The sequence below is a fragment of the Citrus clementina genome, unplaced genomic scaffold (genome assembly GCF_000493195.1).
Source record: "Citrus clementina cultivar Clemenules unplaced genomic scaffold, Citrus_clementina_v1.0 scaffold_5, whole genome shotgun sequence".
NCBI classification, from domain to species: domain Eukaryota; kingdom Viridiplantae; phylum Streptophyta; class Magnoliopsida; order Sapindales; family Rutaceae; genus Citrus; species Citrus x clementina.
In genome coordinates this window covers 83765-111608 of record NW_006262201.1, presented here as the reverse complement: position 1 = coordinate 111608, position 27844 = coordinate 83765, and the positions used below count along the sequence as shown (strand labels likewise).

At 35.2% G+C, this 27844-nt stretch overlaps 3 protein-coding genes and 1 pseudogene across 3 annotated transcripts; 3 read left to right on the top strand and 1 right to left on the bottom strand.

Annotated features, from left to right (window-relative positions):
* Positions 1 to 55: 55 nt before the first annotated feature.
* Positions 56 to 2704, top strand: LOC18041143 (annotated as a pseudogene).
* Positions 2705 to 3319: 615 nt separating this feature from the next.
* LOC18040157 (MLO-like protein 13) lies at positions 3320 to 6798 on the top strand. The gene is made up of 13 exons (XM_006431282.2): positions 3320 to 3454; positions 3903 to 3960; positions 4285 to 4490; positions 4797 to 4913; positions 5079 to 5136; positions 5210 to 5304; positions 5382 to 5456; positions 5568 to 5656; positions 5734 to 5783; positions 5876 to 5916; positions 6000 to 6209; positions 6307 to 6374; positions 6466 to 6798. Exons 1-13 carry the CDS (start codon positions 3329 to 3331, stop codon positions 6770 to 6772), a joined length of 1500 nt encoding a protein of 499 aa, XP_006431345.1. The 5' UTR covers positions 3320 to 3328; the 3' UTR covers positions 6773 to 6798.
* A 45-nt stretch (positions 6799 to 6843) lies between these two features.
* On the bottom strand, positions 6844 to 9822 carry LOC18040156 (transmembrane protein 64). Its single transcript, XM_006431279.2, has 5 exons — positions 9509 to 9822; positions 8631 to 8882; positions 7858 to 8094; positions 7550 to 7767; positions 6844 to 7394 (listed from the first exon to the last, which is right to left on the bottom strand). Exons 2-5 carry the CDS (start codon positions 8880 to 8882, stop codon positions 7127 to 7129), a joined length of 975 nt encoding a protein of 324 aa, XP_006431342.1. The 5' UTR covers positions 9509 to 9822; the 3' UTR covers positions 6844 to 7126.
* A 16381-nt stretch (positions 9823 to 26203) lies between these two features.
* LOC112098514 lies at positions 26204 to 26656 on the top strand. Its single transcript, XM_024185045.1, has one exon. The coding sequence runs from the start codon at positions 26204 to 26206 to the stop codon at positions 26654 to 26656; it is 453 nt and encodes a 150-aa protein (XP_024040813.1).
* The last annotated feature ends 1188 nt before the right edge of the window (positions 26657 to 27844 follow it).

The following is a 27844-nucleotide window of genomic DNA, read 5'->3' as shown; positions in this document are numbered from 1 at the left end:
TTGGAAGTGGGAAGTGGAGAGAAAATTCCATTGTGGGGAGATGGGGGGATAGAAAATGGCTCTGTTTATGAGCAATTTCCTCAGCTTTAGATTAAATGTGACTTGGAAAGGTCATGTAGCCTGAAAAGGTTTGTTTTTTTTATTTTTGATCTTAAGCTCGAGAGAAGATTCAACATTCAAAGAAGATATCGCAGCATGAACCTGTCCCCTTCATGGTATTTTATGTGTAGACAGACAATAAGACTTTGGGTTCGCTAACTTAGATCCTTTTCTTTGATTGTAATAAAGATTTTTGTTGTTCCCTACAAAACAAGATATAAAAGAAGTAGCTACTCTGATCAATTCATTTTCATACCTTTCGATAGGTTGGAGTAGGGGATATATCTGGTGGGAATAAAATTCCCAATGATCTCTATTGTTGGATTCGCCCTGAGGGTATTGATTATGACCGTCCGGTTCAAGAATGTACCAGTAGCTCGGATCTTGCTGCTGAAATGGCTGCTGCATCAATTGTTTTCAAAGACAACGAGGAATACTCAAAGAAACTTATCCATAGTGCCATAATGATCTTTAAGTTTTCAAGGCAATATCGAGGCAGATACAGTGCTGGTGGTGTAGAGGCTGGCTGGTTCTATAATTCCAGAAGCTACTGGGATGAGTTTACCTGGAGTGGAGCTTGGCTGTACTATGCAACTGGGAATTCTTCCTATCTTAAGCTCGTTACAACTACAGGTCTCGGAAAACAAGCCGGGATTTTCAGGGGAATTCTGGACAACAGTTTACTTAGCTGGGACAACATGCCTGCAGGTACCGCGGTGAGTTCATCCGTCTTCCTTCTACATCTTAACTTGTATAAGACCAATGTGATCAAATTTTGTGCTCTAGTGTGCTGCCCGCCATGGCATTCACGTTGCAAACCTGTAATTTTAACCTGTAATTCTCACTTATATGTATCCGCATGTTAAACTGGTTTAAAACATTTTTTGGGGTCAAGTGCAATGGCGTGCTTCAAAATAATATGTTTTAGCCAAAAATATACACACATATATATATAAATATATTTTTTTGTCCTGTTTTTAGAAAATTTTTGGACGCAGAACTTCAAGTCGGAGTAAGTCCTAATCGATGGCATTCATGGCATATTCATTTACTTTTGCTTTTAGTATTTTCACCTGCATAAATTTATCCAAAAGCTGCGAATTGCTTTGAATTTTATTGATTCATTACCTTTTCGGAAATGTAAGACTGTTAATTATAATTTGAAAAATTTCTTGATTACCTTGGCTGTTTACTGCTGATATAACCTATTTGATTCTAGCTTCTTTTGAGCCGGTTAAGATTGCTCTTAAACCTGGGGTATCCATACGATGAGATGTTGAGGGCATTTCACAATCAAACTGCCATAACTATGTGCTCGTACCTTCCAAATTTTTCAAGCTGGAACGCAACCAAAGCTAAACTGTCATTTGCTTTTTACAGTCAGTAAATTGTTAATATAACCTTTTATTGATTCATTACCTTATCTAAAAGCTGTCCTGTTTTTAGAAAATAAATTTTTGGACGCAGAACTTCGAGTCTGAGTAAATCCCTATCGATGGCATATTCATTTACTTTGCTTTTAGTACTTTCACCTACATGAATTTATCTAAAAGCTTTGAATTGCTTTGAATTTTATTGATTCATTACATTTTTCGGTAATGTAAGACTGTTAATTATAATTTAAAAATTTCTTGATTACCGTGGCTGTTTACTGCTGATATAACCTATTTGATTCTAACCTTTTTTGAGCCGGTTAACATTACTCTTAAATCTGGAGTATCATATGAAGAAATGTTGAGGGCATTTCGCAATCAAACTGCCGTAACTATTTACTCGTACCCTCCAAATTTTTCAAGCTGGAATAGAACCAAAGGTAAACTGTCATGTTCTTTTTACAGTCAGTAAATTGTTATTTTTCAGGAATTCACGGTTACTGTTTCTGAAATTTTTCATAGGAGGCTTGATCCAATTAAACCATGGGAGGCCTCAGCCTCTCCAATATGTCACCAACGCGGCATTCTTGGCGTCCTTATTCAGTAATTGCCTTGAGGCTGCTGGTTTACTTGGATGGTTCTGTGGACCCAATTTGATAACAACTGATGTGATGCGAAGGTTTGCCAAGACCCAGGTATGCACAGACTTTATCCTGAACTGCAAGGTCTAGGCTACGGGATTTGGTTTTGCTCATTTTTGTTTATTTATTATTATTATTTGTTTAATATACTACGGCTGATAAGTTTATTTTTCTCCTCATATTTTGCAGATCGATTACATCCTGGGCAACAATCCTCAGAAAATGAGTTACCTTGTGGGTTTTGGTAGTCCATACCCGCAATATGTCCACCACAGAGGCGCTTCTATCCCTAAGAATAAGATAAAATACAGTTGCAAAGGAGGATGGAAATGGAGACATTCTTCAAAGCCAAATCCAAATACACTCGTGGGAGCCATGGTTGCTGGTCCTCACAAACACGACGGTTTCCATGACGTCCGTAGTAATTACAATTACACGGTGCCAACTCTGCATGACAATGCAGGTTTAGTTGCAGCCCTTGTGGCTTTGTCAGGCAAAAAGAGCACTGGTGGTATCGACAAGAGCACCATTTTCACTGAGGTTCCCCTGATGTTTCCTGCGCCATAACCATCACCATCTCCGGCACCTTAGAACCACACAGTAGGGGACACTTGCTTGCTTTTAAGAATTCGTTTACCTGGGCCAGACACATTTATTTTTATTTGTAATACAGGCAATATGTAGGACATAAGCTTGTATTCTTGGAACAATTTGGAATTCTATTACAACTATTTCCACATAATTCTCTCAGTTACATTCTTGCTGGATAAATTTTTTTTCCCTTTAGATCCGCTAATCTTAGCGTCTGTTTCGAGCAGTATGGTAGTCTTTTGCCGTCAGCCCAACAAAGGTCTAGATAATTGTATTTGAATATTCAAAATGCCTCTTTGTAATCTTAACAAAGCAGGAAATATCAAATCGGTACTATGACCACCAAATTACATTTTTGTGCTTTGCTTTGCTTCGGTTACAAGGCAACTTCTCCTGCACATTACTTCATTCTTTCTACCTTTTACTCGCTGTCAGTTACATTCTTTTCCTTATATTTGGTACAGGCTGATTCTTTGCCTCCCCAAAGGTCGCAGCCATTCCTTCCATCTATTCACATTCTTAAAAGGATAGATATATATTTTTATCTTTTCTGAAAGGAACATTTGCATTCTATTGCCACCGTAACACTCAGCTTTTACCAAATTAACTCGAGTGTCTCAAGATATGGCAGAGGAGTCTTCGTCGTCAAACTCTCTGGAGCATACACCAACATGGGTGGTTGCTGTTGTGTGTTTTGTCATCGTTCTCATATCCTTTTGTGCCGAGCGTGGTCTTCACGAACTTGGAAAGGTACCCAGACAGCCATTACATATTTTGAGAAACTTTAGGCTTATCCCGAATGCACTCATCCGTATTTCTTCCATATGGCCGAACTCTATGCCATAACCTCATCGAGTTTCACCGAGTGTGTCTATATTGAGCTTATTTTCCAGTTTATATACAATCTCTATAGAGAATGTTTCGAGGAAAATAAATTATTAAAAGAGCTGATTCTCTCATCCATGAATTGATTTTGCATTATTTTTGGGAGAAGGCCAAATTGGTGAACTCCTATGTAATCTAAATTATTGTTGTTCGACATCAGTTCTAACCAGAGTCTGTAGGCTTGATCTTTCATGAGGATATTTTTATTTTTCTGAAACTCTTTTCTTGAAGATGTTTACTACTATCTTATAATGGAAATTCCCTGAATGAACTTGCTCTCTTTCTTGTTTTTTCTTCTGTTTTGACAATTCAGTTTCTGAAGAAAAACAAGCAAGACGCACTCTTTGAAGCCTTGCAAAAATTAAAAGAGGGTTTGTCGCCGGTGTCTCTTTCTCTTTTTACTTCCTATACATAGTTATTTGCCCTTTTTTATCTTTCTGGAAACAATGTTGCTGATCATATAAAAGGCATTAATAGAATGTTAAGAAATGGAAAAATTGGCAATGGTATTGCCTTATTTTAATCCTTGATTACTGTAATGCCACATAAAATTTGAGGAACTTCCTGGATAATGAATACTTGCAGGTAAGGGAAAACGAGAAAAAGCATTTTTTACCCCTGCAAATCCAGTTCTTGTTATAAATAGAATTGATGCTTTTAGGCCTAATCAATGTGTTGCTGATGCTTGTAAACAGAATTGATGCTTCTAGGGTTCATTTCCCTTCTGTTAACGGTTTTTCAAGATGTGATAAGCCACATGTGTATTCCAACTTATCTTGCTTCCCACATGCTTCCTTGCAAGATGAACTCTGTCTCACATGAAAAATTTTCTCTGGGAACTATAAACAATCGACGCCAGCTCTTGTCCGAAGACACTAGCACAGAACATTGTGCAAAAAAGGTGTGCTAATATGCTTTCCTTTTCAGAAATTCTCCTCCTACATGAATGATTTTTCATTGTCCAGTAAGGAAGTTGAACATGAACAAGGTGCATTTTCATACGTTGGCATATAAACAATAATTTTTCTAGCGAAAGCGATGGGTTAAATGTCTTTACTTTTTTAATTTTACACGGATAAAGATGGCTATGAAAAGAGAAAAGATGATTCATATTGATGCAAAGTTGCATACGAGGTGTAGTGTTCCGTTTAAGAAAGGTTATTTGATATTCATCAATCACAATTTGGCTTTCTCCTTCCTTACTCAGGGGAAGACTCCATTGTTATCGCTGGAAGCATTACACCAGCTGCACATTTTTATCTTTGTATTAGCAGTCACACATGTGATCTTCTGTGCCACCACAATGGTTCTTGCAGGGGCGAAGGTAATGTATTCAGTGTTTCTATAATCTGTTAAGACTAGAGGGTTTTTTTTCAGAAATAGAATATGTAAAATGGTTTAAAGTACAATTTGCAAATGGATGAATTAGCTAATTTCACATGGTTTTGAATCTCAAAATTTTGAAGCGTTCAGTTTTTCTGTCATGCAGATAAGGCAATGGAAGCATTGGGAAGATTCTGTAAGGAATCAACCTCAGTTAGAAAGAGGTATGAATTTGAAAGTCCAAAACATATTGATCGATTTATCTACAACAGATTTAAGTGCCTCATTTTGCTGCAGATCCAACCAAGGAAACTCCTAGACAACATCACTTTGAGTTTTTAAATAAACGTGCAATTGGATATTGGAGAAAGGCAGCTGTTGTAAGCTGGCTGGTGAGTGGCGAAGTTCTTTCTTATAAAGCACATCTGTTGATACAATTGCTCATTTAGTTGTAATGTCTTATTTGCAGATATCATTCTTCAAACAGTTTTATGGTTCTGTGACCAAGTCAGATTACATATCACTTCGACAAGGATTTATAATGGTTTAAATTCCTCTGAAATTATCTCTAGTACTTCCTAAACCATTTCAAAGTTTGCTGCTGTGTATGGTACGAGTTCTTGACATGCTTTTTTCCCCCCCTTTTCTCAAGCAGGCTCATTGCCCTACAAGCACTAGTTTTGATTTTCACAAGTACATGATGAGGACACTTGAATGGGATTTCCGAAAGGTTGTTGGCATAAGGTAACCACAAAAATCATGGCAGATCCTTGAAACACTCAATTGAATTTTTATTAACAATTTATCAACTAAATGTTAAGGTGGTACCTGTGGCTATTTCTTGTCCTCTTCTTGCTGCTGAATATTGAAGGTAATCTCAATCTAGTGCTGATTCTTCTTGAACCATGGAAAATAGTAATGGACTTTCTAACAAGTCCCTTGATTGTGTTACAATTAATGCAGGATGGCATACATACTTTTGGTTGGCCTTTTTACCATTAGTTGTAAGTCAATATGCTTTTCCATTACCTTTCATCAAGTTCTTTTTGACAGTAACCAAATACTTTTGAGTTGGATCGAGTGACAGCTTCTACTTCTGGTGGGTGCTAAGTTAGAACACATTATCACCCGCTTAGCTCAGGACGTTGATCCAAAGAGAAGGCAGGGGCAAGACGCAGGACGAGTGAAACCTTCTGATGAATACTTTTGGTTTCAACGCCCGGCCATTGTTCTTAACTTGATTCACTTCATTTTATTTCAAAATTCATTTGAGATTGCTTTCGTCGTCTGGATTTGGGTATGTAAGCAAAGTCTAATTCACCAATGACTATAAATTTCAAAGCATCTATGTACTTGATCAACGCACTCAAGTTGTTCAATTTCTGTCAATGCAGTGCACATACGGATTCCAATCATGCATTATGGAAAAACTTGGTTACATCATCCCACGACTTATCATAGGGTAAATCACAGAAGTCATTCTCCTTCACACTATTAATAGAACACACGCTTGTTTGCTGATATTGTTGTTACATTTCTTGCTTATTATGCAGTGCGATTGTTCAGGTTCTCTGCAGTTACAGCACATTACCTCTGTATGCCATCGTGACCCAGATGGGTGGAAAGTTCAAGAAAGGGATTTTCGATGATTTTGTACAATCATCTTTAGACGTCTGGCTAGAAAGCTCAAAGAGTAAGGGGGAAACAAGCAAGAGGCAGGGCTCCATTTCAGATGTCACTGGAACACAGCTGATGAAGATGACCACCCAAGAAACCAATGAAAATGCTCATGTTGCTCAAGAAATGCTTCCTATTGAAGAAACAACAATATCCATAACTAAGCTCTCTTCTGTGCCGTAAGTTTTTCTCATTCGTGCAAATTCCAAGAACATTATTTGTAACCAAACTCAGCATTTCATCCCAAGATTCCATTTGCAGACAAAAAGTTTACTGTGTTTCAATGTACAATGAGATGTAATTACAAAACTCAGCATTTCCAACTAATACGATACAACATTTGGTCAGTGAACCTTCTTTGCACCACAACCTTTTTTCTTTTCTGTTTTCTATTTTTGCAGTTACATAGATTTGACCTAAAACCACCCAAAGAAAACGAAGAGAGAAAAAAAAAAATTACAACAAGCATCAAGGATTTTAATACCCCTGTTAACATACCTAACTTTTTACAGATACTAAGTCTGTCCATTGCCCAAGCTACAATGGAAAAGATGAGGAAGTTGGGTGCTTGGTTCTTTCTAGTGGAAGCTTATTCATTTCAAAACCACTACCAGTGGAAGTAGAGGTTTCTTCTCCATTGGCCTCTCCCCTTTCGAGCTCCTTCAAAGCTCTTTTTGCATACACGGTAAAAGCAATAATGGTAAGAACTGCAATAATGAAGGAAATAATGTTGTACACAATCTCTACAGTAGTCATGTGATAGTTCCCGTACTTCACATCTGCTAATGTCCTTATTAATCGACCACTGCAACAAAAGTAAAGCAGATTGCATAATAAGACACACGGCAGACAAAATTGTGTCAGCAACTTCATAATAAGACTAACTCAAATTAAACCCATGGATATTTTCAGGAAAAAGATCCTTTTTTCATAAAATAATCCCAAGAACAGTGAACAGACCTATAGATGTAAATGAAAGCTTCTGGCACCATTCCAGCAACTGACCCACATAAATAGGGCCAAAATCTCATACTTGTAACAACAATTGCATAGTTGAAAATTGTGTATGGAAATGGGGAAACCCTAAAGAGAGCAACCATTCGAAATTGATGGAGCCAGCTTCCTTCTGCTGCAAGTCTAAGCATAGCCGCCTGCTGGGGCCACCTCTTTAACCATTGCTGCACACTCAACCAAAGACACATATAAAGGACACTCAATTGTAAAAGCAGACAATAATTAATTCACAGTTAAAGCCATCAAAATCTTACATGGATGCGGTCACGGAACAGCAGTCCAACCCAATAGGGAAGGACCATACCAATAGTTGTACCAACCATAATTATCACAAATCCCAGTCCATAACCAAAAATCATACCAGCTAACCACATTGAAGGGCCAGAAGGTATTAAAAATACAGGGAACAAGGCCAAAGAAGCGATGAGCACTATGGCGAGAACAGGACGACCAAAGGCTGTAGCTTCCCATTGCATGAGTGGGAAAAGAACCTGCAATAAATTGATAAAAGTTTCGGAATCAAAATTAATATCAGGCATAAATATGGCAAAGACACCCTAATCAGAATGTGATGTGCCATGTTTCACAAACTATAAACTTGGAAGGATCTTGAAAAAACACATTAAGTTAAACAAAAAAATTGAAAAGTTCACACACAATATGACAAAGGAAAGAAAATGAGTCTACTATTCTATTTCACAGAACCTTATAATAAATATTTTTTGTTTTTTCAACTTAAAATTCCTTCAAGAAAGTGCTCATTTTATGTTTCCGACAGAATAATTCGTTTTGAATGTATACATAATTTTTAGATATTTCCATGCGAAGAATTTAGCTAGACAATCAGGAAATTATCAACTTCAAATATCCAGTGCATCCCTAAGTCCCAACAACCCTGAAATCCATCAATTTACGAATAGAAGTAATGTACAAATAGAAGTAATGTTTAATGACAAAATCATGAATGGTGAATGAAAACAAGAAAACCGATACAATGGTAAGAGCAAGATATACTAACAATAGGTACCTTCTCGAAAAGAAAAGGGACTCCCCATTTGAGGAAAATGAGAATTATTATAACAAGAAGAATGCATAGTGCTAAGGTTCTGATCCAGCGGATCAGTGATTTAGTCCTTGTTTCTGGCTCAGGTTGTAAGGTGTCACCTTCAGCAGGCCTTGGGTCATCAGATATAACCAGCCTAACATATTCACTGTCTTCCTTAACATGCTGCACAGAGTTCTCACCGTGTAGCCCCAACTCCTCGGATGAATTGGGCATCTGCATCAAGACACAGAAGGTTGTTGCATGAAACAAAAACTACTACTTTAAGAATCAAGTGGCTTGATGCAAGCATATAACAAAATAAATGTCTTGACACCAGCACATGTAAAAACCGTTGTCAAATCGACTAGTCAAAGTGTGATATGACAAAAATAGTTGAAAAATGAAACCCAGATGAGGCTTGAAAAGCCAGAAACCTAGCTCTCCCAAAATCTCGCCCAAAAAGAAGAGGGAGAAAAAAAAAAACTTACAGTGGTTTACAGTTTCAAGAAACCCCAAAAGAAGTAGAAGAGTTCATTTAATGGGTGTAGAAACAAAAAAAGAAACACTAAAATAGTGTTGTATCGGTTTAAAGCTAAAATTCCTACAAACTTAACTCAAAAAGGTGTTTCTTTTGGTTTCTATGCAAAGCATAAAAAGGGTTGAGGCTCATATATTTTATCTACTAGTTAGATAATAGAATAAAATTAAGTAGGTTGCTTCCTAATTCAATGAATCGGGTTTGTAATTAGTTGGCAAGAACTGAAACAAAAAAGGAAAAAGTAAAAATTAAAAACTAAGAATTGCAAGAGCTTCAGATAGAATTTTGATTGAATTAGATCAAAAGAATAAAAACACTTTACCTCTTGCTCTTAGTTTGAGGCCGCGGGAGATGCCGCCAGCAAGCCGACGATAGAGATAAGAGATAAGAGACTTCAACGGATGGGTGGGTGGTTATGGTTGGTGAATTCGATACGATTACCTAAACTTTTTCAAAACTTTAAATTAAATTAAAACGCCCACCACCTAACGGCCACGGGGGCTACCGTTTAGACTGACCTTACACCAAAAGCATTGCCCAATGCCTCCTCTCCCCTCGCTCGGACTCTCTGTGCTCCACGCCAGCACAGCACTCATTCAAATCATATTCCTTTTTCTAGAAGGAAACATCTGTTTCTATTTTCTTTTTTTTTTTTTTTTCTTTTTCCTCTTTTTTTCATTTTTTTAATACAGTCCCATGCGGAAAAAGAAAATTCTGGTCAAAAAAAGAAAAATCTAGAAAGTCAAATCAATGCATTTTCTAGTCAACAAATTTATTTTTATTGTCAATGATTTATTCCTGATGTGAGGTGAGGGCATCAAAATTTTAAAACTAATAATTCTTAGGGTGTTGCAAATATTTGGCTTCACATTTTGGTGAAAAAAATCACATATGGAAAAGTTAGCTATTGGTACAAAAAATATAATTTATTTCACTAAATATATTATTTTACTATTACTGGACTATAGTAGTGTGTTTTAATAAGTTACACGACTACTATCGAGCACGTATGAACTTACATACTATAATTATGCATTTATGTAAAATGTTTCAACTGTTATGAGATCCTAGCATTTTATCAGTGCAAAAAAAATAATTTTTAGCAAAAAAATATGTCATCTGACTGTTTACTGAGTCATGTATTTTTTCAACTTACACGAATTTTGTCGCGTATGTGTGAATTACACGACAACAGTCGTGCAAGATTAAAAAGATATACTAGTTGTTATGATACCTAACATTATGTTAGTATAAAGATTATATTTTTTTACTAAATATATCATCTGACTGTTTATTGGACTATAGTTGTGTATTTTAGCAAGTTACACAACTATTGTCGTGTAAACTAACAATTGCACGACAACAGTCGTGTGAATAGGCGAACAATTCCACACTTCGTTATATACCTTGTTTGATTTTTTTTTGTATTTGTTGTATAATCATTTGTCGTATTATTGTAGGAAATAACTTCAGTATCTGTGTCTATTATGCTTTTTGGTGAATGAATTGAGCAAAACGGCCATTATAGATTTAATGGTACGTAAGAAAAAAGGATCATGGTGCCCCATTCTACAACGTATGCACAATTGATAGAAAGAGTATCTCGGGTTATTTGCATTAATATTTTTTAATTTGATATTGAAATGAAGTTCAAGCTCAAAACATTCGATCCAATGCCGCCCATCCTAATTATGAATGATGATGATGTAGACTATTTTCTAGAGGAAACAATTAGTGGAGCTGAGTTGAAGATTCTTCTTTGCGTTACCTACAAGAGAAAACAAATTTTTGTGACCCCTATTATTGATGTTGACCTTAATTACGGGCCAGATAACTGTCCACAAGAACCTGTTGAGCCACATGTAAAAGGAGAAGATTTAAGCCCAAACAATTTTGTTGTTGAAGAAAATGTGAATGTTATTGTTCATGATGATTTTGATGGGATAACAATTAGTGATCCAACAGTGGAGAATGTAATACCTTGCAATATGAGTTTTCTGCCCCACAATAATAGATATATGCCTAAAGTTAATTTGTTTGCATGCAGCAGTTCATTCGACAATGACAACTCACATTCTAATGGTAATAACTTACCATCCATGGGAGTTGTTGGTGATAGTGATGGGTTAATAGGGAAAAAGTTGTCCAGTTCAAAAGAGGAGTTGCAAGAAGTGCTTTCTATGGAAGTTTTGAGAAAAAATTTTGAGTTTAAAACCTTCAAGTCAGGGAAGAATATATTTTTTGTTAGGTGTATTGATGATACTTGTATGTGGCGACTTCGTGCTATCAAGTTTGGAAGTTCGAATATGTTTCAAATCACAAAGTACTATAGTGTCCATAGTTGTGCGCTTGATGTCCGTAAGAGAGATTATCGTCATGCCTCATTTAAGCTTATCGGACAAAAGATTTATCATAAGTTTGATGGTGCTTCATCCTCATATAGGCTTGGTGATATCAAAAAAGATTTTCAGAAACAGTTTGGGTTTGAAATATGTTACCATAAGGCATGGAAAGAAAGAGAATTCAGTCAAGTTACTCCCTGCATACATAGAAACGTTAAAGAAGAAAAACCCGGCACCCACACGTTTAAATATCTCTTTATGGCAATTGCGGGTTGTATATATAGATTTATTTCATCAATAAAGTCAGTCATTGTAGTTGATGACATGTTCTTTAAGGGAAAATTTAAAGGAATTTTGTTCATTGCGACAGCACTTGATGGTAACAATCAACTTTATCCTGTTGCATTTTGTATTAGTGACTGTGAGAATGATGCATCATGGGGGTGATTTCTAATGAAGTTAAAGGAACCAATATGTGAAGTTGCTAATTTAGTTTTCATTTCTGACCGGCACCCAAGTAGCAAGAAAAATGTTAACATCGCATTCCCAGATGCTGCATATGGTATTTGTACGCACCACTTAAAGCAAAACTTACGAGCTAAGTTTAAAGAAATTGAGGTATATGCAATCGTTGAACTAGCTGCAAAGGCTTATCGACCACAACATTTTCATTACTTTATGAATGAGATAGAAAAGGTCGATGAAAGAGTTGTAAAATATCTTCAGGATGCGGGGTATGAGAAGTGGGCTCGTTCTCATTTTGATGGGTTGCGTTACAATATTATGACAACAAACATAATAGAATCCATGAATTCTATTCTTAAAAACACCCGACAATTGCCCATTCATAAGTTATTGGATTCGATCATTGATAAGTTAAGGGAGTGGTTTTGTGATAAGCGAGAAGAGGCAGTTAATTGTCACACACAACTTACAAAATGGGTTGAAAATGAGTTGTTAAAAAAATTAGAGAATTCCCGTAGATATAAAATGGTGCACTAAATATGTATGAGTTTATTATTAGAGATGGTGACCTTGATGGTCATGTCAACATTCTTGAGAAGACATGAAGTTGTCGGGAATTTCAACTCGATCAACTACCTTGTGAACATGCATTAACTGTTTGTAGGTATCGAAAAACATTGTTGGAGGCTCTTTTCTCCTTATTAACACAACTAACTTTCTGAATAATTTCATATGAATCTAAAGGTGTTTATTTGTATATGTCCAACAAATGTTAACAAGTAAGAAAACATTAAGTCAAACATATAGCGTATGTCGAAGATACTAACTTGAAAGGCATCTGATAAACGCTGATCGACAAACTTTATCCAAACAGTTTTCTTGATTTGGGGATAATTAATTGGAGGTTTGTATAGTCTCTTCCAGTCTCGTGGGAATGGCACAATGTACTTTTCTTGCCAACATGTACTTGAAGTTACAAAACGCATGCCCAATTTATTGCAGCAACTGCTTCTTACTCTTAAGATGAACGATGAAGCAATCCTAATACCATATATGATGTTACAATAAATTTATTAATTTATATTAAAATTATAATGTAAAAATAATATAATATAATATTAAATTAAAAATTATATTCATTTATTATTATTACAAAGTAAAAAAAAATAAAAGGAAGTTAAAGCTAATGCGGTAACTGGACACATTAGCTAAACTCGACTACATGTCAGGTTTAGCTAATGCACCCAATGGCTGCATTAGGGTGCATTATTTGGTACCCCAAACATGGGGCTGCATTGCTAATGCAATGCAATCCCGTGTAATGAGGGGTACCAAACACCCCCTAAATGACTGTAAGCTCATACATAATTACAGCAAAGTCATATTTCAATTTTCTTATAAATTAAGAAACAATCAACTAATAAAGTCATTCACTTGCAAAAATGAAGTATAAATAATGATAAAACTACTAACCTAAAACAATATCCAACTGATGAGCGCAGTTTCAACTATAGGATCATTAATATTTCGTGTCTCTCCCAGCTCCAAATTTTTCTTCCATTTTCGTTTCTTTTCCCAATTTCTCTCAAACCAAACAATTCTCTTCCCTTGTCGCAAATCAAACCCAAACCCTCCAACTTGGTTATACTCAACAACAACTTCACTTTTATCTGTTTTGACCGAATTCAGTTTGTATGAATTGGGGAAATTTGGACGTTATGTATGCTGGTCGTGATTGACGAATTCAACGCCAGGGATTGGTCTGTGGTATACCCTAAAAATAGGGTATTTATCTAAAAACACCCCCATACTAAAAAATTCCCTGTATATGCCTTTTCTAACGTGCAGTTACGAAATTACCCTAATGAAAAACCTAAATCAACCAAGCTACCACAACCAATCGTGTAACAAAACCCCCAATTCTCTCTCATGAGCAGCGTCTCCTTCAGCCCGTTCTTCTGGATATCTCCTCCTCCATTTTACAAATCCCTGCAATTTTACAACAATTCTTCTACACACTCTAGCCGAAACGCAACAAAACAAGTAAAACGACGCCGCTTCTGTGCAAACCAGTAGCTGCAATTCCCCCACTCTCCTTCAGCGTCTCGTCCTCCATTTTACAAATCCCTGCCATTTTACAACAACTCTTCTACACTCTCGTCGAAACGCGGCAAAACAAGTCAAACGAGAAATTGACTGTAACCCTTGTGCTTTGAAGGTAATTTATCAATTTAATATCTGTGGAAATGTTAGGTGGGACTAGGATTTTGCTTTCCATCCATGAGGAGTTGTATATTCATCTTGAAAATGATTGCTCTGGCATACTCCAGAATTCAGGAGTAGCTTTTCAATAGCTCAACAGTAAACAAATTTTTAACATTGCAGAAGAGATATTTTACATTTTTCGTGAACTTCTAGACTAGGAGTTGTCTTGAAATTAGTTCATGAAGCTGTGATAAAGTCATTGAACAAATTCATTACATTTTATTTGATTAATAATGTTAGATTAGGAAAGAGAAAAAGAGGAATAACTTGTGGTTTACAAATTTGTCACAAGGTGATGAGAACTATGGAAAAACTGGAAAAATGTGTTACTGCCAAAATGTGTTTCTGTTACCAGTACTTTGAAACTGGGAAGTACGGAGATTTGTTATTCAAGTTGTCGAGACAAATTCCATATTCTTGATTGGGAACTATAATGCCTCTGTATAGTACCTGCAAATACTTCAATGCTGAAATCACATAAAATAGCCATAATTAAAGTTGATTCAGGAGCTGAACAGTTCATTGTTGATACATCTCGTCATTAAGTTTACAAAATTACATTCATAAATTTCAAATGTGAATTTAGTACACAAACTGAACAGTTCACTGTTGATACATCTCACCAATTAATTTGTTTATATTTTTTTTATTGATTTCGTTCAATTAATTGTATTATACTATGTGTAGTCTATGGTTGTGATTTGCAGCTCAATTTCCTTTTTTTAGTTATTATTATAATCTAGCCTCCAATGCAGTTGTGTAAAGAATTTCTTTACCTGACTTTTACCCTGGAGTCGTGTAAAGAATTCTCCAATGCAGTTGTGTAAAGCATTTATTTACCTGACTTCTACCCCGAAGTCGTGTAAAGAATTCTTTACACAACTGTTGTCGTGTAAAGAATTTCTTTACCTGTCGAGTAAAGAATTTCATACACAAATGCTGTCGAGTAAAGAATTATTTACACGGCTGTTGTTGTGTGATGAATACTTTACTCGACAGTAGTTGGGTATGAACACTTTACTCCACTATATTCGCATAATTAGTTCTTTACTGGACTGTAGTTTGTAAAGAATTCTTCACTGGACATGCGTAGGGTATGAACACTTTATTTCCAATGTTATAAAAAATCTATGGTTTATATAGTAGACTGTAGATCAATGCATGTTTTACTCGACTGTAGTCGTGTAATGAATGATTTACTCGATTGGTATGTCGTGTAATTTTTATGATTGGTTTAAAATATATTATTATGCAACTTTTTAATCATTTTATATATTGATTGATAATTGTTTTTGTATTTATGCAGATGGAACCGAAGATCAAGGAATCTGAATACTTCAAAGCAAAGATTTCAAACCGATCATCACTAGAGGCAGTGAAGGACATTAAAGATAGACTCTCTGAGGCACAGAAAAATATTTTCAGGCGTTCTTGTTTCGATCATTTTTTGGATGTGAAAGAGTTAAAGTTTTCTGCTCAGTTACTCCACAACATATTATTGAGAGAAGTGAAATCAGATGAAAATGTAATGTGGTTTAGGATTGGACGAAAAAATATTCGATTTTCATTGGAGGAGTTTGCTTTGGTGACAGGCTTAGATTGCAGTTCATCGTATGAGCCCGATACTAAAAATAATGATGATGATTACAGAATAGTTAATGAGTTCCTAGATGGAAATTGTGCAATCACAATAAAAGAACTTCGTACAAAGTTCTTGCGGGCTAAGTCAAATGATGACATGAAAATGGTCAAGCTGGCCATGTTGTATTTTGTTGAGTCCATGTTACTTGGAAAGGAGAATATAAATTATATAAATGAAACTAATATACTCCTTGTGGACAATTTTACCGAGTTTAATGAATTTCCCTGGGGACGCATTTCTTTCAAGATGACCATTGATAGTTTGAGAAAAGGCGTTGCACAGCGTGTGGCGAAGCCTAAGAAGCAGTGTGCATGGTTTCCCCCATGCTTTTATGGTAACAAAACTAAACTAATTTATTAATCGCTTATTGAGTTGTTGAATAAGTGCTCTTTATTTTACTTCAATCATTTTTTGCCTAAAAATTTTCTTGTTCCCAATCTGAGAATATTTAAGTTATTTTTCATATATTGCTTCAATAAGCTACTTCTTCCTTAATTTCAATCCATGATAGTATTCATATTATACCAGTGATAGTTGTCAGCATCATCTTTCTATTTATAATTTACCAATTTTTTTTGCTGAAAATAAATGTGTCATTGATTATATAGGTGTGGGCATATGAAGCTGTTTCCGTCATCGGTGATAAATGTGCAAAGCGTTATGGTGATTTATTTCCAAGGATTTTGAGATGGAAATCAACAAAGCCTAAAGAGTTTGAAGAGATTCAAATGAAGATATTGAATAAAAAAAGCCTCCAGGATGGTTTTCATAGAAAAATTACATGCTACCGGAGATGTCGAGGCAAATAAGCATTACATGAGTTATTTTAGTGAAGATGAGTGGCTTCAAGAGATCGGTGAAGAGAATGATAATGCTATTGAGTCAGATAGTCATCCAGAGGAAAATCCTTCACATGAAGATAATGAATCACATGATAGTGAGTTAAATAGTTTTGATGGTTTTCTTGATGATAGTGATTCAGATGGTGCACCCACCTCCAGTGCTCCAAGAACATTGCCTCCAGAACATTTAAATGAATCAGCATCAATACCAGCTGAGGTCACAAAAAAAAGGTAAGTCACTGTTCTATTAAATTATGCTGTAAATTATGCTATAAATTGTTTACCTATTTATGCATATCTGTTATGAAGGGAGTAAGTAACAAAATACTGCGATACTAACTTATTTATTATCCAATAAGTTCATTACTTAGTAAAAAAAATACTAAGTTGCAACCTATTTGTGAGCATCGACTTTGGAACTTTTGATTTCATTGCTTTGTTGTTGTAATATTTGTTTCATTTTCTATTGAGTCAAATGATTTTAGTTTATGGTTATTTTTATTTTTATTTCTCAGTCCTCAAAAATATATATTTGCTTCAATATTTTTGCTACACTACTTCATTTTATACTGTACACGACCACAGTTGGGTAATAAATACTTCACTCGACTGTGGTCGTGTAATGAATACCTTACACGACTGTACACGACTACATCAAGGCTAATATAATATTTTGAAATTTTTTATACATGTCAGGGTGGTCCATCTCGACATGCCTCCCGTGCGTTTGATGGTTCTATTCTCGAGGAGAAGGTTAATCATCTTGGTTGTTGCATCCAAAACATTGAAGAAAATATTGCCAAGATGGAAAATACCATAAAGAATATGGACACAAAGATTGATAACATAGAGGGGAAAATCAATCATATTAACGTGATCGACAATAAATTGAATAGGCTTATTCAGTTAATTGAGAAGTCTTCAACCTCAGAACCTCAGGGGGTTGATTTTAAGGTTTGATATATAAAAGTATTAATATTTTTTCATTTAGTATATATGTTTATTTAATTCTCTAACAATTTGGTTGTTATGTCTACAGCCTATTAACGATCCCATGGACGTCGCATCGGGTCAATCACCTATGCAACAACCTTTGGAGACGCTTGTCAATATTTGTAGTACAGAAAGGGCTACAGACATGATGACGCCAGATGATTCTCATGGTACAGAGAGGGATCCTATTATCGTCTCAACGGAAGAAAAAGATTGTAGATTGGTGTACAATTTACGGAAGAGAAAGGATATGAAAACTTCCACTTATTTACGGACACCGTACACTAATCCTTTAAAGAAGCCGCGAGAGACAACGGATGTTGAGGTGCACCCTCAAGAGACAAAGAGCTTCGAAGTGTGTCCCCTTATACTCCAGGAGGAGTTATTGGAGCTGTAGCGATGGATGGACATAAAAAATGATAAAAAAGAGCCGTGAGTTATCTCATATTATGATATTAATTTTTTTTTAACTCCAGATAATTATACTGTATGTTTATTTAATAGTTTTACTAATTTTATAATCGATTATATGCAGTAAATATATCGATTTGACTCTTATGGAGGTTAACCGTGAATTTTTCCGTAAATTATATACACCGGACATGTGGCTGTCTAATCTCGTAAGTCATAAATTTTGTTGTGATTATTACGATAAATATTTGTAATTTTTTTTACTTATTTCACACTTTATGTTCAGCACATCGACATTGGCTGCTACTACTTAAGGAAAGAAATGTCCAAGGCTCCGACTCGGAATGGACAAGCTTGTGCCATTATGGACAGTAATTTTCTGGTATAGTCATTTTTCTGTAGCCTACTCCTTAACTTCTTAGAACAATAATAGCTAATATATTATTGTTAAATTTCTAGAATAATTTGAGGGACAGACACAAGGTGTATTTGGGAGACCCAGATAGGGTGTGAGACAAGGATTGTTACTGCATTGATTATGCTAATGGTACAAAATTGGATTGTGCCACTCCTTGGAAAAATGTTTCCACTGTAAGTTTTACATCATATGCACTGCAAGTAGATAAAAACAGTTACCGCATTTCGTAGATATATTTGTCGTTACTTGTTAAGAATATTGTCTGTATTCTGTATGTGTATTTGCGAATATTCATGAATGATCATTGGGTTCTTGGTGTGGTCGATATACTTGGGGGCAAGATTTCTATTTATGACTCCATGATAGATTTAACAAAGGATTCAGTTTTGGTGAGACAATTGCTACCTGTTGCAGACATGATACCTCTAGTACTTCAAAAGATAGCATATCACGAAACACATCTAGACTGTAGTTAGGTTATATCAAAAATTCCTTGGCCCATCGTGCGAGTGCGTGACATCCCGCAATAACAATCAGGGTATGTACTATATATATAATGTGTTTTGAACATAATAATAAGAATGATAATTTTTAACAATTGATTTATATGAATTTTTTTAGTGGTGATTGTGGAGCATTTTTGTTGCGGTACTTGGAGGTCTTAGCCCATGGACTTGATATCAATTCATATTGCCAACAAGATCATATTACATAATTTTGACAAGCCTTGGCTGTAAAATTATTTGGGCATAGTTCATGGAAAAAAACTTTGTAGTGTCATTTTTTGGACTATGAGTTGTAATAGTTATGATGAGGATGTTGTTGATATTTGATGTCATTAAAGACAATTGACATCATTAATATATTTTATTTCTTTGTTAATTATATTAATGATAGATAAGATAGTTTGTACAATCTATGTGATATAACAAGATTGCCATATATGCACAGGGAATACGTTGTAAGAAAATACGACTGCAGTCGGGTTTTTGCACAGATACACGACTGCAGTTGGGTATTTAGAAATAAACATGACAAGCTCTCTGTGACAGTCGGGTATTTGCACAGATACACGACTGTAGTCGAGTATTTAGAAATAAACATGACCAGTTCTGTAACAGCCAAAATACACGATTGTACTCGGGTATGTGTACAGAATAAAAACTCTTTTCAATCATTCATTATATTGATGACACAATCAATATAGATTTTAAACATATCAAACTTGAAATAAATGAAACTAACTATAGTCCGGTTGCCTATCAAATAACATAAATCCAATAGTTATTGAAATCGTAAATAAGTCGTAATACAATAGAAGTTGTTTAATGTTGTGCAAATTTTGTTGAACTCCCAAGCGCACGAATCTATTGTAGTATAGACTAATGGTGACGAGTGTCGATCCCACGAGGAGGTGGATTTTAATTTTGTATAGAATTAATTTTGTAAATGGGTGGTTGGATTTTGTGGTGAAGGTGGCTTAGATTATCCTAAAATTGGAATTGAAATGACAAGAATAATTCTAAAATTGGAATTGAAATGACGAGAATAAATTGAAGTGAAAATCTATTAAATTGACGTACTTGGGTATCTGGATCCGTATCAACATGCACCATTGGCTAAATATTCCTTATTAATACCAATTAAATCATGAGGGGGGAATCCACACCTCATGAACCACACTCTAATCAATATGGTGCTAAGGACTTATCGTGCCAAATAATAATAACCTTGTACTAGAGAGCCGGTGTAACCAAGGCGGTATCTAGACAGATTATTATTATTTGTCGACGAGAGTCAAATCATCCACAAAATTAGGGGGGAAAAGAAAATAAATTTACCAAATAAAGCCCATGACACATGTTGAGACTTCACCTTCAACCCAAGCTTGAAAGAAAATTAGCTACTCATAATTGAACTAGGGGCAAAATGGAAATTTATTAAAATACATAGAAAATACAAGATGGAGAAGGAATTACAGAAAATGGAGTCCAAAAATGGATTCAGAGATATCAAATTAGGGGGGGAGGCCCCATTTTTATAAATACATGGAGTAAATCATGGCCATCGGATTAAAAACAGTTTGGACGCTCAGGATTGCGCCACGTCATAAGTCAACAGTACGCGGTTTGACCACGCAGATGAACAGTAACACGGTTTGACCCGGGTTGAACAGTAACGCGGTTTGGTTGAAAATAATCCTGTGTGATGTATGTACCGTACGCGAGATTTTTGGTCCACTGATATGCTGTCACGTCACCATCAACAGTACATAAGAATTTTAGTCCAACAGGATCGTGACACCTCATCAGTCAATGCCACATCATCGTCCGTCTATGTGAACAGTAACGTAGATAGTACCGTACACATGAATAGTACCGTACATGTGAACAATGTCATTTTTCCTTTTATGCTGCTCCTAAGGTTTTCGACCGTCCTGAGTTCAAAAGTGATGTCCGTTTTGCCGTCTGATCTCTCGTTTATTATGAAATGACTATGATGCCCCTAAAATACATAAAATACTTAATTAAAATAAAACACACGGAATTAAATCAAAAGAAGGTTAAATACATAAAAGTAAGGGTGTTAGTAAAACTTGAAGTGTAAAATGATGATTTTCTCCTTTATAAATATACATTTTCTAACACTCAACATTTAACATTCATCATAAATTTTTGGCATATTCCACCCAAACACTCGGTCCATATTTTATAAGCCTCTGGTCGCCTCCCTTCAATATTTATTCTTAGAAAGCCACACAAACACGTTTATTCATCTGCGAAACAAAAAGATAGAAATTTATCACTAAATATGAAAGATATTAAAAAAATAAAAATAATAAAAAATAACAAGTATATAAGGTTCATAGTAGTACATGTGCTTGTTTATGTTTCATTCGGTCTAACTACGGGCTCATTGTTAGACAGTGAGATTGGTGCATTGCAAGTTAGTCGATTATGTCCTCGAGAACCACACCTACCACACTTACGGCACAACTTCTCTTCGCTTTGTGATGGTATCCTAATCTGTTGTGGCCGACCCTTTTTCCGCTTTTCCACAGCGGGCAAAACCTCATTACTTTGCACTTCTTCTGAAACCTCCCATTCTTCTTCTGTGCCAATATGATATATTGTTTCTGCGTATGCTGCAACCCATGCTTCACTGGAATAGTAACGAGAACACATGTCATATACAGACAATGTTTCTCGATACATACAAACAGCTAATGCATGTTCACAAGGTAGTTGATCGAGTTGAAATTCCTGACAACTGCATGTCTTGTCAAGAATGTTGACATGACCATTAAGATCACCATCTTTAACAATAAACTCATACATATTTAGGGGCACCACTTTATATGTACGGGAATTCTCAGATTTTGTTAACAACTCATTTTCAGCCCATTTTGTAAGTCGTGTGTGACAATTAACTGCCTCTTTTCGCCTATCACAAAACCACTCCCGTAACTTATCAATGATAGAATCCAATAACTTGTGAATGGGCAATTGTCGGGGGTTTTTAAGAACAGAATTCATGGATTCTGCTATGTTTGTTGTCATAATACTATAACGCAACCCATCAAAATGAGAACGAGCCCACTTCTCATACCCTGCATCTTGAAGATATTTTACAACTCTTTTATCGACCTTTTGTATCTCATTCATAAAGTAATTAAAATGTTGTGGTCGATAAGCTTTTGCAGCTAGTTCAACAATTGCACCCACCTCGATTTTTTTAAACTTAACTCGTAAGTTTTGCTTTAAATGGTGCGTACAAATACCATATGCAGCATTTGGGAATGCGATGTTAACATTCTTTTGGATACTTGGGTGCCTATCAGAAATGAACCAAATTAGGAACTTCACCTATTACTACTTTTAACTTCATTAGAAACCATCCCTATGATGCATCATTCTCACTGTCACCAACACCAAATGCAACAGGATAAAATTGATTGTTACCATCAAATGCTGTCGCAATGAACAAAGTTCCTTTAAATTTTCCCTTCAAGAACGTGCCATCAATTGCAATGACTGGCCTTATTGATGAAATAAATCCATGTATACAACCCCCAATTGCCATAAAAAAATATTTAAAGTTATTTGCATTGTCAACTTCAAGAAACGTGCAGATGCCCGAATTTTTCTTCTTTAACATTTCCATGTATAAAGGGAGTAACTTGAATGAATCCTCAGGTGTGCCTCTAACTTTCTCCATTGCATATTCTCTTTCTTTTCATGCCTTGTGATAACTTATTTCATACCCAAACTGTTTCTGAAAATCTTCTCTAATATCACCAGGCCTATATGAGGATGAAGCACCATCAAACTTATGACAAATCTTATGTCCTATAAGTTTAAATGAAGCATGACGATGATCTCTCTTACGGACATCAAGTGCACAGCTATGGACACTATAATTCTTTGTGATTTTAAACATATTCAAACTTCCAAACTTCATAGCACGAAGTCGCCACTTACAAGTATCGTCAACACACTTAACAGCAAGAATATTCTTCCCTGACTTGAAGGTTTTAAACTCAAAATTTTTCCTTAGAGCTTCCATAAAAAGCACTTGTTGCAACTCTTCTTTCGAACTAAACAACCTTTTTTCCCATTAACCAATCACTATCACCAACAACTTCCATAGATGGCAAGTTAATAGTATTAGAATGCGAGTTATCAGTGTCGAATGAACTGCTGCATGCAAACAAATTAACTTTAGGCATATATCTATTATTGGAATGTGCTACATTCCCCAGTGTTGGATCACTAACTGTTATCCCATCAACATCATCATGAACAATAACATTCACATTTTCCTCATTTGACATTTTTCTATCATTGGGTTGTGTTTCAGGAATAAATTAGAATATTGACTGATCTTCAGCAACAAAATTGTTTGGTCTTAAACCTTCACCTTCGACATATGGCTCAACAGGTTCTTCTAGACAGCTATTTGGCCCAAAATTAGGGTCCACATGAGGTCACCAAAATCAGTTTTCTTTGGTAGGTAATGCAAAGAGGAATCTTCAACTCAGCTCCACTAATTGTTTCCTCTAGAAAATACTCTACATCATCATCATTCATAATTGGGACGGGCGGCATTGGATCGAATGTTTTAAGCTTGAACTTCATTTCAATGTCAAATTCAGAAATATCAATACAAATAACCCGAGATACTTTTTCTATAAATTGTGCATACGTTGTAGAACGGGGCACCATGATCCCTCTTGCCTTCGTACCATTAAATCTATAATGACTGTTTTGCTCAATCCATTCACCACAAAACATAATAGGCACACGTACTGAAGTCATTTCCTGTAATAATACAACAAATACAAAAATAAAATCAAACAAGATTTATAACGAAGTGTGGATCTGTCTGTATATTTAAACGACTGACGTCGTGTAATTGATAGTTTACACGACAATAGTTGTGTAACTTGCTAAAATACACAACTATAGTTCTGTAAACAGTCAGATGATATATTTAATAAAATATAACTGTAACTTTTGTACTAACAGAATACTAGGTGTCATAACAACTACTATATCTTTCAAACTTGCACGATTGTTGTCGTGTAAATTCATACATACATGACAGAAGTCGTGTAAGTTGCAAAAATACATAACTCAATAAATAATCAGAGGACATATTTCTTCTTAAAAAAATGTTGGGATCTCATAACAATTGGAACATTTTACATATATACACAATTATAGTATGTAAGTTTATACGTACAGCTAGTAGTCGTGTAACTTATTAACACACACGACTATAGTCTAGTAATAGTAAAAAGATATATATAGTGAAAATTATATATTTTTTGAACCAATAGAATGATAAGGTGTCATAATAATTGAATTTTTTTGCACATTTTCACGACTACAGTCGTGTAAATACATACATACACGACTGCTGTCGTGTATGTTGGGTGCAGAAAAAAAAGGGGTTTTTAATTAAATATGCCTTAAAAGTATGGTATTTAGTTAAATATACCCCATACTTGAAAATTATCTAAATATGCCTTTTTATGTGGTACATTGTCTAAAATGTCCCTAAAGAAAAATATAAAACACACACAACTCACAACACTCTTTACTTCACTCTTTAACTCCACACAACAAAAACTCACACTACACTCAAAATCGGGACTCACAAAACAGCTAATGCACATTTTTGTTTGCAGCTGAGTGTATTATTCATCCAATGAATAAGGTATTTGAAACTTTTTATTTTTTATTTTGGGCTATTTATTCCATTTGTTGACATTATATTATTTTTAGGGTTTTGTTTGGTTTGTGATAAACACTAAAGCAACTCATATTTTCATTACATTTGCATCATATGACTGTTATTTGATGGATTTTATAACTACATTCGTTAAAACCTGAAGTTGTTGTCAAATTTTTTTTCTGCACCCGACATACACGACAGCAGTCGTGTATGTATGTATTTACACGATTGTAGCCGTGAAAATGTGCAAAAAAAAATTCATGGAGTTATGACACCTTATCATTCTATTGGTTCAAAAAATATATATTTTACACTATATATATCATTTTACTATTACTGGACTATAGTCGTGTGTGTTAATAAGTTACACGACTACTAGCGTGTACGTATAAACTTACATACTATAATTGTGTATATATGTAAAATGTTCCAATTGGTATGAGATCCCAACATTTTTTTAAGAAGAAATATGTCCTTTGATTATTTACTGAGTCATGTATTTTTGTAACTTACACGACTTCTGTCATGTATGTATGAATTTACACGACAACAATCGTGCAAGTTTGAAAGATATAGTAGTTGTTATGACACTTAGCATTCTGTTAGTACAAAGATTACAGTTATATTTTATTAAATATATCATCTGACTGTTTACAGAACTATAGTTGTGTATTTTAGCAAGTTACACAACTATTGTCGTGTAAACTATCAATTACACGACGTCAGTCGTGTAAATAGGCAGACAGATCCACACTTCATTATAAATCTTGTTTGATTTTATTTTTGTATTTGTTGTATAATCAACTGTTGTATTATTACAGGAAATGACTTCAGTACGTGTGACTATTATGTTTTGTGGTGAATGGATTGAGCAAAACGGCCATTATAGATTTAATGGTACGGAGGCAAGAGGGATTATGGTGCCCCGTTCTACAACGTATGCACAATTGATAGAAAAAGTATCTCGGGTTATTTGTATTGATATTTCTGAATTTGATATTGAAATGAAGTTTAAGCTCAAAACATTTGATCCACAATTATGAATGATGATGATGTAGATTATTTTCTAGAGGAAACAATTAGTGGAGCTGAGTTGAAGATTCCTCTTTGCATTACCTACCAAAGAAAACAGATTTTGGTGACCCCTATTACTCATGTGGACCCTAATTTCGGGCTAGATAGCTGTCCAGAAGAACCTGTTGAGCCATATGTCGAAGGTGAATGTTTAAGCCCAAACAATTTTGTTGTTGAAGATCAGTCAATATTCTAATTTGTTCCTGAAACACAACCCAATGATAGAAGGTCAAATGAGGAAAATGTGAATGTTATTGTTCATGATGATGTTGATGGGATAACAAAATCTGAGAATTCCCGTATATATAAAGTGGTGCCACTAAATATGTATGAATTTATTGTTAAAGATGGTGACCTTAATGGTCACGTCAACATTCTTGACAAGACATGCAGTTGTCGGGAATTTCAACTCGATCAATTACCTTGTGAACATGCATTAGCTGTTTGTAGGTATCGAGAAACATTGTCTGTATATGACATGTGTTCTCGTTATTATTCCAGTGAAGCATGGGTTGCAGCATATGCAGAAACAATATATTCTGTTAGCACAGAAGAAGAATGGGAGGTTTCAGAAGAAGTGCAAAGTAATGAGGTTTTGCCCCCTGTGGAAAAGCGGAAAAAGGGTCGGCCACAACAAATTAGGATACCATCACAAGGCGAAGAGAAGTTGCGCCGTAAGTGTGGTAGGTGTGGTTCTCGAGGACATAATCGACTAACTTGCAGTGCACCAATCCCACTGTCTAGCAATGAGCCCGTAGTTAGACCGAATGAAACATAAACAAGCACATGTACTACTATTTACTTTATATACTTGTTAATTTTTGTTGTTTTAATTTTTTTAATATCTTTCATATTTAGTGATAAATTTCTATCTTTTAGTTTCGTAGATGAATAACCGTGTTTGTGTGGCTTTCTAAGAATAAGTATTGAAGGGAGGCGACCAGAGGCTTATAAAATATAGACCGAGTGTTTGGGTTGAATATGCCAAAAATTGAAGATGAATGTTAAACAACTTCTATTGTATTACGACTTATTTACGATTTCAATAAGTATTGGATTTATGTTATTTGATAGGCAACCGGACTATAGTTAGTTTCATTTATTTGAAGTTTGATATGTTTAAAATCTATATTGATTGTGTCATCAATATAATGAATGATTAAAAAGAGTTTTTATTCTGGGCACATACCCTAGTACAATCGTGTATTTTGGTTGTTATAGAACTGGTCATGTTTATTTCTAAATACTCGACTACAATCGTGTATCTATGCAAATACCCGACTGTCACAGAGAACTTGTCATGTTTATTTTTAAATACTCGATCATAGTCGTGTATCTGTGCAAATACCCGACTGCAGTCGAGTATTTTGTCACAGAGAGCTTGTCATGCTTATTTCCAAATACCCGACTGCAGTCGTGTATCTGTGCAAATACCCGACTGCAGTCGAGTATTTTGTCACAGAGAGCTTGTCATGTTTATTTCCAAATACCCGACTACAGTCGTGTATCTGTGCAAATACCCGACTGCAGTCGAGGATTTTGTCACAGAGAGCTTGTCATGTTTATTTTTAAATACTCGACCATAGTCGTGTATCTGTGCAAATACCCGACTGCAGTCGAGTATTTTGTCACAGAGAGCTTGTCATGTTTATTTCCAAATACCTGACTGCAGTCGTGTATCTGTGCAAATACCCGACTGCAGTCGTGTATTTTCTTACAGTGTATTCCCTGTGCATATATGGCAATCCTGTTATATCACATAGATTGTACAAACTATCTTATCTATCATTACTGTCCATAATTAACAAAGAAATAAAATATATTAATGTTGTCAATTATCTTTAATGACATCAAATATCAACAACATCCTCATCATAACTATTACATCTCATAGTCTAAAAAATGACACTACAAAGTTTTTTTCCATGACCTATGCCAAAATAATTTGACAGCCAAGGCTTGTCGA